Below are 9,282 nucleotides of genomic sequence, written 5' to 3'. Positions count from 1 at the left end.
TGACGATTTTGGGCAATGAAGTATCTATTTATATGTGGGATTTCTCGGGTCATGGATATAACCCAACTCCATACCCATGGGTTTTATGATCCATGGTTCATGTGGCCCAACTCTTTATGTATCCATACATAAACTTGGTCCAACATGGATCCTAAGCCCAACACACACACACACACACACACACACATATATATATATATATATATATATATATATATATATATATATATAACTAATTATCATAATTAGTCCCCATAGATTTAATTAGTCTCTTTCGATCACTAAATTAATTCCAAATTAATTCTTGATCAATACTAATTAAAACATATGATTTCATATTAATATATTATTACTTATAATATATTAATAAACCATAAATAACCTTCTCTCAAAAGTCCATCCTAACAAATTGTCCTGATGATATGCAACCCAAATGGACCATGCTATTCTCGGGTCGAATACATACCAATAATAGTTATGGGCTTAGACACCTAATCCAACAAAAATTTCGAGATCTTCAAAGAGGAAAAGGATGATCTTGAGAGTGGTTTAGAGAGAATTTTTGTGAGGTGTGTGTGTGTGTGTTTGTGTTGGGTTCGGTCGAGAGAAAAAGAGAGAGAAGAAGAGAGAGACCTTGATGAGATCTTTGCTTGGAAACATGAGTTGCATGCATGGAGACCCAACAAATAATAGTGAGGTGGCTATGGAAAGTTAACTCTTCTCTTTTGGTGTAGTTGGGCCGAGAAAAGGAGAGGGGAAAGAAGGATTTGGGCCCTTTAATGCTTAAGCCTAAATTACAAACCCATTAGGTGATTTTCGACCGAATTAAATCAAGGAATGATTTTTATGACCCATTAGGGCTAATGAAATTTGTTGTAATTCAATGAGGTCCATTAAAATTATCCTAGTTTATTTTAGGCTTATAAAGCCCAAAATATTAAGTTTTCAAGCATATAGGTCCAAATTAGAGCCCATATAAGAGTTCTAAGCCCAAAGTAGTCAAATTGGAAGCTTATTGGTCCATTAGGCCCAATAAGGAAATCCTAGTCCAAAATGGACTTATACCGGAATTTCTAGGGTTTCCAATCCTTTGTTGACTATTTGATGTGCTTGTATAAAGTGTTTGATGGAAGTTTTGTTGTTATTGAATAAGCATCATACATGCTTTCACATTTTTGGTTCACATTTGATATAATTGTTGTTGTTACAAACATTCAAATTTCTAGTTGTGCCAGCCCTAATGTTGTATATATACTAATCTATACATGTATATCCATTGATTGAAGGGATTGCATCTAATCTATACTAATGTTCAGATCCTTATCACCAAGATAACAAATTTGATATCTATTCCATATTTATATATAATAACTACCTAATATACAAAAGATTACAATTAGATAACTATACTTAATGATGATGTTGGTAACCTTGATACGATGGCGTTGTCGACGTCTAGAAGCTGACGCTGATAAATCAGCATGTCATGTGTTTGAATCATCAGATCATAAGGTGTGACCTTACAGTTGTCTGTATGGTACTTTGGGGGGCTCACTAAGCTTTGGCTTACGGTGTTAATTTATTGTTTCAGGTACTTCATATGATCGGGGGAAAGCAAAGGCGTGATCATGCACATCCTTCTGATTTTTTATTTTATTAGATTTTGGGATACTATGACTTATGATTATCAATTTTGGAACAATGTTTTGTAAAAAATTGTGGTCTTTGGAATTGTTTTTAAAAATGAAAATTTTAATATGGTTGATGGGATGTTTCAATTTGGTATCAGATCCATAGTTTGATAGAATTTGATGAGCATTCATGTAAATCCATACTCCAACTAAGGAACTGTGTCTCAAAATTGTTTTCAAAGTAACCACAGAAGGATGAGATGTGTATGATCAACCGGAGCAAGAAAGTATACCCCAAGATACCCATACTGTTATTGCCTATGATAATTATGATAGAACTGCATGCTAGCTATAGGGTTGGAATCTTCAGGAATTGCATGATAGAATTGCCTAAATTATGATGCCTTATTTCCTATAGAGATTTTATGCTTAAATGTTGCTTGCTCTGTGTTTAGTAGGACCCTTTCGGGTGTGAATTAACTAGTAAATAAATACGAAAAGTCACACGATGCAAAGGTTAAATAATCTTAGAGTGAAGGATTTGACCCTATTGCACAACTCTTGTTTGAGTCTAACAGTTGTAGGGTTGAGTCTTTTAATCTAAGATTATTTAAGTTACGTTGCATGTGATTGTATCCATGAAGTAGTTAACTAGAACTAATGGTGGTCTTTCGACAACTGATGGGTGGTCTTTCGACAACTGATGGCAGGGTGTGGTAGGGATCCTAGGTTAACCAAGGAAGTGTTGTAGTGTGCATGGTGTGCCGTTAAGCGGATGTTGGTAGTATCATTATGAGGAGGTAACTGTGAGGATTCAGGATGATTCATGAGGAAAGTATGGATATGTGCGGATGGTAATATTGAGAACGTACTATTGGAAGCATAGGATCCATACTCGAATCATGGGAAGTCATGCGAATTCTAAGGAGCTGGATGATGGTAGATGGCATGGTTGGTACCATGATTCGTGACAGTGTTTCTGTATCTGTCGATCTTTTGGATATGATTATTTAGGCTGAGGATGAGTCTGGTGGTTGTTTGGGATTTAGTGGCCTCGTCAGTTTGGGTTTGAATGGTGCAGACCTAGGTAAGTTAGTTGATTTTGAATTCTCAAGGGCCTTGCTCGATGGTAGTGCCATTTGAGTTGTGGGACTCAAGAAAGAAGCAATTGTTATGATTGGCTCGAGGATTGCAGCCAGAGGCTGAGTGATTGGCAGATGGATTAGGATGTCACTATCTTCAGCAGAGGATATGTTCTTTCGACTTTTGTATTCAAAGGAGAGAGAGAGAGAGAGAGAGAGAGAGTAAGAGAGAGAGAGAGAGTACGAGAGCAGACATGTGATTTTCATATTTGTGATGTAGACCCAGTATGGGGCTATATGGCTATGATATTTGGCGGCAGTATGGCAGTGTGGGAATACACAATAAGATCCTTATGGCATGGTTTCTTTGAGATGAGATCAAGGTTCTGCTTTCTTGGGATATAGGCAGATCAGGTGCTAGCTGATGGTTTCAGGAGATATTTAATTTCTCTTTATAATTTATATTGCATTTTTTAAAATTATAATTTTGTAGTATATCCACAAATACAAAATGTCAATTAGACATTCAAACCACTGTCTTTTTGTATTTTCAACCAATATTTATGTCATTATCATATTACTAACAAAATATATACATTTATTAATTAATAAGATTTTATTATCAATTCTTTATAATTAAGTTATAATTTAACTAAAATTGTTTTTAAAATTTTCATCCATGGTACCCACGGGTTATAACCTAATTGTCGAATATATATGACATACAAGAAAAAAGATCAAGTATAGTTATTTCTTAAATGATTAAGAAAACTGGTTTTGTAACCATTTTTTATGATAAGATAAGCAAATTTAAATATTTATTTATAATAATTTCACAAAAATAATTTCGTTAATGGTTTTCTCACATGATTTTTTTTTTATAATTCATCATCACTGTATATTTTAGAAGGTTATGGATTTTTTTTATAGAAATTATATAGTTTCAAGAAATTTATGAATTTCACAAGTTTTATTATTCTATAAAGTATGTTTATTTTATGAAAATAATTATGTTTCTTTTTTTATCATTGATTAAACTTTCCGCCTATTTTATTAGATATTCATAATTAGTTACATATCAAGTAAAAAATCACGAGCTTCTCCAACAAAAAGTACAAATCTTGTATTACAAAATGAATTTCCACGCTCTTTTCAACTTTTTCGAATCTATAAACATTATGCGTAGCATGTAATCATCCAAAGCCTTTACTTTTAATAGTGTGTTAAAGAATCCACATCACATTTTTCAAACAATGTAATTGAGTTTGACCCTTTACCCAATATTTTCTCCAAGATCACCGACGAAATTTCACATTGACAAATCGTCGTCTATAACTCCTTCCCCTCTTTCATCTCTCCCACCACAAATCTCTGCCACAAGCCGGCGTAGCAGCAAAGAGGGAAGCGACTGTCCTTCCCTCAATTCAATTCGATTCAACAGATATCATCATAAGGTCAGTTGGATCTAAACTAATTTCTTTCCCAATCACATTCATAGAAACTAAACGTGTATGTGCTTATGTTATTTCAATTTCTCGTTTAGATTATTTGTTCATGCTTATTCAATCCCCGATCACGATGATATTGTAAATTTGTAATGTTTTTCCTTGATTCTTACCACGATTCATGACTAAATTCGATGAAATGTTGCAATCTACATTGAAAATTATACTGATTATAGCATTTTGCGAATTGGGGTTTTTCAGATCTGACGAAAATGAAAATTTTCGAAAAATTCAAGATCTGGAGTTTGTTGATCTGCGTGATCTCTCAATTAGGTCATGGATATTACCTCCCTGGTAGCTACCCTCACAAATACGTTGTAGGCGATCAATTATCTGTGAAAGTCAACTCATTGACTTCAATTGATACTGAAATCCCTTTTAGTTACTACAGTTTACCCTTCTGCAAGCCTCCAGAAGGTGTTAAAGATAGCGCTGAGAATCTCGGTGAGCTTCTAATGGGAGATAGAATCGAAAACTCCCCTTATAAGTTCAAAATGCACGCTAACCAAACTGAAATCTTCCTCTGTCAAACAAAACCCTTATCAAGCGAGGAATTCAAACTGTTAACAAGTAGAATCGACGAGATGTATCAAGTCAATGTGATCCTCGACAATTTGCCTGCAATTCGTTACACTAGAAAGGATAACTTCTTGGTGAGATGGACAGGGTATCCTCTTGGAATCAAAGTTCAAGATACATATTACGTGTTCAATCACTTAAAATTCACAGTTCTTGTTCACAAATACGAAGAAACAAATGTTGCAAGCGTTATGGGGACAGGGGATGCAGCTGAAGTGATTCCATCGGTTAACACACCGGAATCAGACATTCCGGGGTATATTGTGGTCGGATTCGAGGTCACTCCTTGTAGTGTTCAACACAATGCCCAGTCTTTAAAGAACTTGAAAATGTACGAAAAGTACCCTTCCACGATTGCTTGCGAATCCAACACTGTAACCATGGCTATAAAGGAAAACGAACCCGTTGCATTTTCATATGAAGTTTCATTCGTTGAAAGTGATATCAAATGGCCATCAAGATGGGATGCTTATTTGAAAATGGAAGGAGCAAAAGTCCACTGGTTTTCAATCCTGAATTCATTAATGGTCATCACTTTCTTGGCGGGAATCGTTCTTGTGATATTCTTAAGAACTGTTCGCCGGGATTTGACTCATTACGAAGAGCTCGACAAAGAAGCACAAGCCCAGATGAACGAAGAGTTATCAGGTTGGAAACTTGTCGTCAGCGACGTCTTTCGCATCCCAACCTACCCGGCGCTCCTCTGTGTAATGGTCGGCGACGGCGTTCAGATTCTCGGAATGGCGATGGTCACAATCTTGTTCGCAGCCCTAGGGTTCATGTCCCCGGCGTCCCGCGGCACTCTCCTCACCGGAATGCTATTCTTCTACATGGTTCTCGGAATCTTAGCCGGATATGTCGCCGTTCGTCTCTGGAGAACGATTTCCTCCGGCGACCAGAAAGGATGGGCGTCCGTTTGCTGGAAAGTCGCCTGCTTTTTCCCGGGTATCGCGTTCTTCATCCTTTTCATCTTAAATTTCCTTCTTTGGGGTTCTCATAGCACCGGAGCAATTCCGTTTTCTCTCTTCGTCATCTTGATTCTTCTCTGGTTTTGCGTATCTGTTCCATTAACACTCGTCGGTGGATACTTCGGTGCTAAAGCACCACACATCGAATACCCAGTTCGAACCAATCAAATCCCACGAGAAATCCCTGCCCAAAAATACCCTTCTTGGCTCCTCGTTCTCGGCGCCGGAACTCTCCCATTCGGGACTCTTTTCATCGAGCTTTTCTTCATCATGTCGAGCATTTGGATGGGTCGGGTTTATTACGTGTTCGGGTTTTTATTCATCGTTTTGATTCTTCTTGTGGTGGTGTGTGCTGAGGTGTCATTGGTTTTGACTTACATGCATTTGTGTGTGGAGGATTGGAGGTGGTGGTGGAAGTCGTTTTTTGCTTCGGGGTCGGTGGCGTTATACATTTTCTTGTATTCGATAAACTATCTTGTGTTTGATTTGAAGAGCTTAAGTGGGCCCGTTTCGGCTACCCTTTATTTGGGTTACTCCTTGTTCATGGTTATAGCGATTATGCTTGCAACCGGGACTGTGGGGTTACTTTCGTCTTTTTGGTTCGTTCACTACTTGTTCTCTTCGGTGAAGCTTGATTGAAATTTGGGAAGATTTTAGATGAATTTCGAGCGAAATGCGAATATGTTTTTTGTTTTGTTTTTGGTGTTAGTTAAGTAGTTTTGTAATCTTGGATTTCTTGTTAGTCGATTGTATGAATTTCTTGGGCTATTATATTTGATATTACGTTGTTTTTTTTAATTGATTTACTGTTTCAATTTTATTAGACACATAAACTTTGTGGAAATTTATATCACGTATTTTAAAAGACTGGACAAACATTGTAAGGTTATTTTATATCACGTATTTTGAAAGACTGGACAAACTTTGTTTTATTAAGAGAATACACAATTAATTGAACCAATGAAGTGCCAAATAGGAGGGGGGAAACATTTAGAATTGATTTTTTATTTAATAAAAATTAAAGGGCTACTATAATTCCATTAAACTTTCTTTATGTGTAGAGTTGAATGATATTAAACTCTACCATTTCTATTGTATCATTCCTATTGAACTTTTATTGAGCCCAAATTATGCCATTTCTCTTGAATGTCATTCCTATTGAACTTTTATTAAGCCCAAATTGTGGATACCCAAATGGGTCTACCAGCATTAGACTATACAAACTCTGGCTCGAACCTAAAAATCAATAAGGTTTTAGGCAGGTTGAACACTTGAAATCTGATTATGATTAGAATTTATTTTAATTATACTCTTGTTGTTAATATATGCGTTAATCATATTAAAGTCCTCAAGGCTTTTTTATTAGATAGTCTTTAAAATCATTAATTGGTTAGTGTTACAATTTGGTCATATCAATCAATACTTTTAGTCCAACTTTCATATGATATAAGTCGTCTCTGCGAGTTTCCAAAAGTTCCATTTGTGGTCTTTAAGGCTGTTGCCGTCTAAAATGCTAAAATGCTCGAAGTTGGTAATGACTTGAAATTTAGTTAGGACCATGAGTACAAATATCGATCATTTATTTGTAAAATTGGGTTGTGGGAATTAAATATGAAAAAAAAAACTTAAAAAGTTTGGGGACGTTTATTTAAAAATAAGACTAATTAGAAAAGATTACACGTGTTGCGGGGGTTGGATGGTATTCCTTTGTAAAGTATATTGATGAATTGTTAAAGTACAATATGTTTAAAAGGAGAATATTTTCATAGATCAAAAGATCAACATGCTTTAACCGGACCATACGACTACTCAACTGATCCTTTAAATGTTCTTTGTTTGCGTTGATTAAAAAAACACTTCAGCCTGCAAATGGCAAATAAATTGTGTTAATGTAATAAATAGCAACATGCTTCCATTTGTTCCTATTGTAGCATTGTATTTTGGAACATTTATTTAGTTATAGCAAGTGAAAGTCTATCTACAAAATATATGTTTGTTTTAACACAATAGAAGGTCATTAAAACCCAAATAGGATTATAACAATTTTAATCTTTATCTGTAACTATCATTATTAAAACAACTGCTATAGTTAAAAATACTATTTTGTTTTATGTGATAACCATTTACAAAACAAATTAATAAAATTGATAGATCGTTTAAACTAATTTTTTTTTAATTAAAATACTAAATCAGTTATGTTGATTTCAAAATTGTGATGTTAAATATGAGAAAAGCATAGTAAATCACTTGCACTTTCATGGTTGTATTCTTACCGTGAAAGCATAATAGGAGCATTTATTTATCAAAAATAGCAATATACTCAATGTTCATAGTACTTGCAGTTTGCAACAAATGTGGATAATGAAAATTTTTGGTTGCTATTAGAGGTAAAATATATAATACGTTACCTATATTGGTAAAAGAAGAAAAATACATTGCTATTTATTGTCGTAAAAGGTTGGATTACCAACCTCTGCTTAAGGGCCCTAACTACAGTGTCCATGTACTTGTGGCAGGAAACCAAAATGGTTGACACCGGCACCACCCACATCGGTAAACAGTACCAAACTGAAATATGTATAACCAATATATATCGAAGAGTTGTAAGTAATAACTCACCATACACAATCATGTTTCGGAGGGTCGTTGTTGGATTTATTAATTATTATAAACTTTGAGTCTTACAAAAATGAAGGTGAAAAAAATCTAGATATCGACTTTCAAACATTGGTACAAATGGGAAAACGGCCCCTTTAATGGTCATTTAAACAATTTTCAAAACAAATGAAACTATAATGCTATAAACCGCACAAATGGCCATGTAAAAGATTTTTGCAAATCAAATAAAAGTATATTGCTAAAAATTTCATAGCGGCACATACATGGTTATTTTAATTATTTTGTGCAAATTAAGGGAAAATACATTGTTCTAAATGGAAAATTTGACCATATATGTCAATGTATCGTTTATATATAAATAAAATAAAGTACATTCCTATAACTGAAGAAAGATCTCTTTAATGGTCATTATAGTGAGTTTTTTTTTAATCAAACAAAATCATATTTAAAAATTGTGAAATGGACCATATGGTCAAAAAATTTTGTTTATATATAAATTGAAATAAAGTATATTCGCATAAATTGCAAAAAAAAAAAAAAAAAAAAAAAAAAAAAAAAACCTTCTATGCTCTTGCACATAAATAATAAGCGATTGCAGCATAATTGATCCATACGACATATAGAAAAGTAAGAAAAATAAACTGAAAATGGAAAAAAAGCATATACATTGGTTTCTTAACAGTGAATGCTGCAACCGATGTATCTTGATTCAGATTCAACATTTCAATATCTACAAAATTGTACAAAATTGAACAGAAAAACAGTAAAAAGTTTCAAGAAAACCAAAACTTAAATAACCATTTAGGCTCCAAATCCCATCTAATATAATCCAACCTGGATCCTATTAACATTCTGGATAAAGGCAAAACTAGTTCAAAATAGGATCTGGATTTGCCTC

General features: G+C 34.3%; 1 protein-coding gene across 1 annotated transcript; it reads left to right on the top strand.

Moving 5' to 3' along the window:
• The first annotated feature begins 3,866 nt into the window (after positions 1-3,866).
• Positions 3,867-6,563, top strand: LOC111886605 (transmembrane 9 superfamily member 11). Its single transcript, XM_023882862.3, has 2 exons — positions 3,867-4,167; positions 4,420-6,563. Exon 2 carries the CDS (start codon positions 4,431-4,433, stop codon positions 6,402-6,404), a length of 1,974 nt encoding a protein of 657 aa, XP_023738630.1. The 5' UTR covers positions 3,867-4,167; positions 4,420-4,430; the 3' UTR covers positions 6,405-6,563.
• Positions 6,564-9,282: the final 2,719 nt, after the last annotated feature.

The sequence above is a fragment of the Lactuca sativa genome, chromosome 5 (assembly GCF_002870075.4).
Source record: "Lactuca sativa cultivar Salinas chromosome 5, Lsat_Salinas_v11, whole genome shotgun sequence".
NCBI lineage: Eukaryota > Viridiplantae > Streptophyta > Magnoliopsida > Asterales > Asteraceae > Lactuca > Lactuca sativa.
Note: the sequence above shows the minus strand (reverse complement) of the source record. Positions and strands in the feature narration are given on the sequence as shown.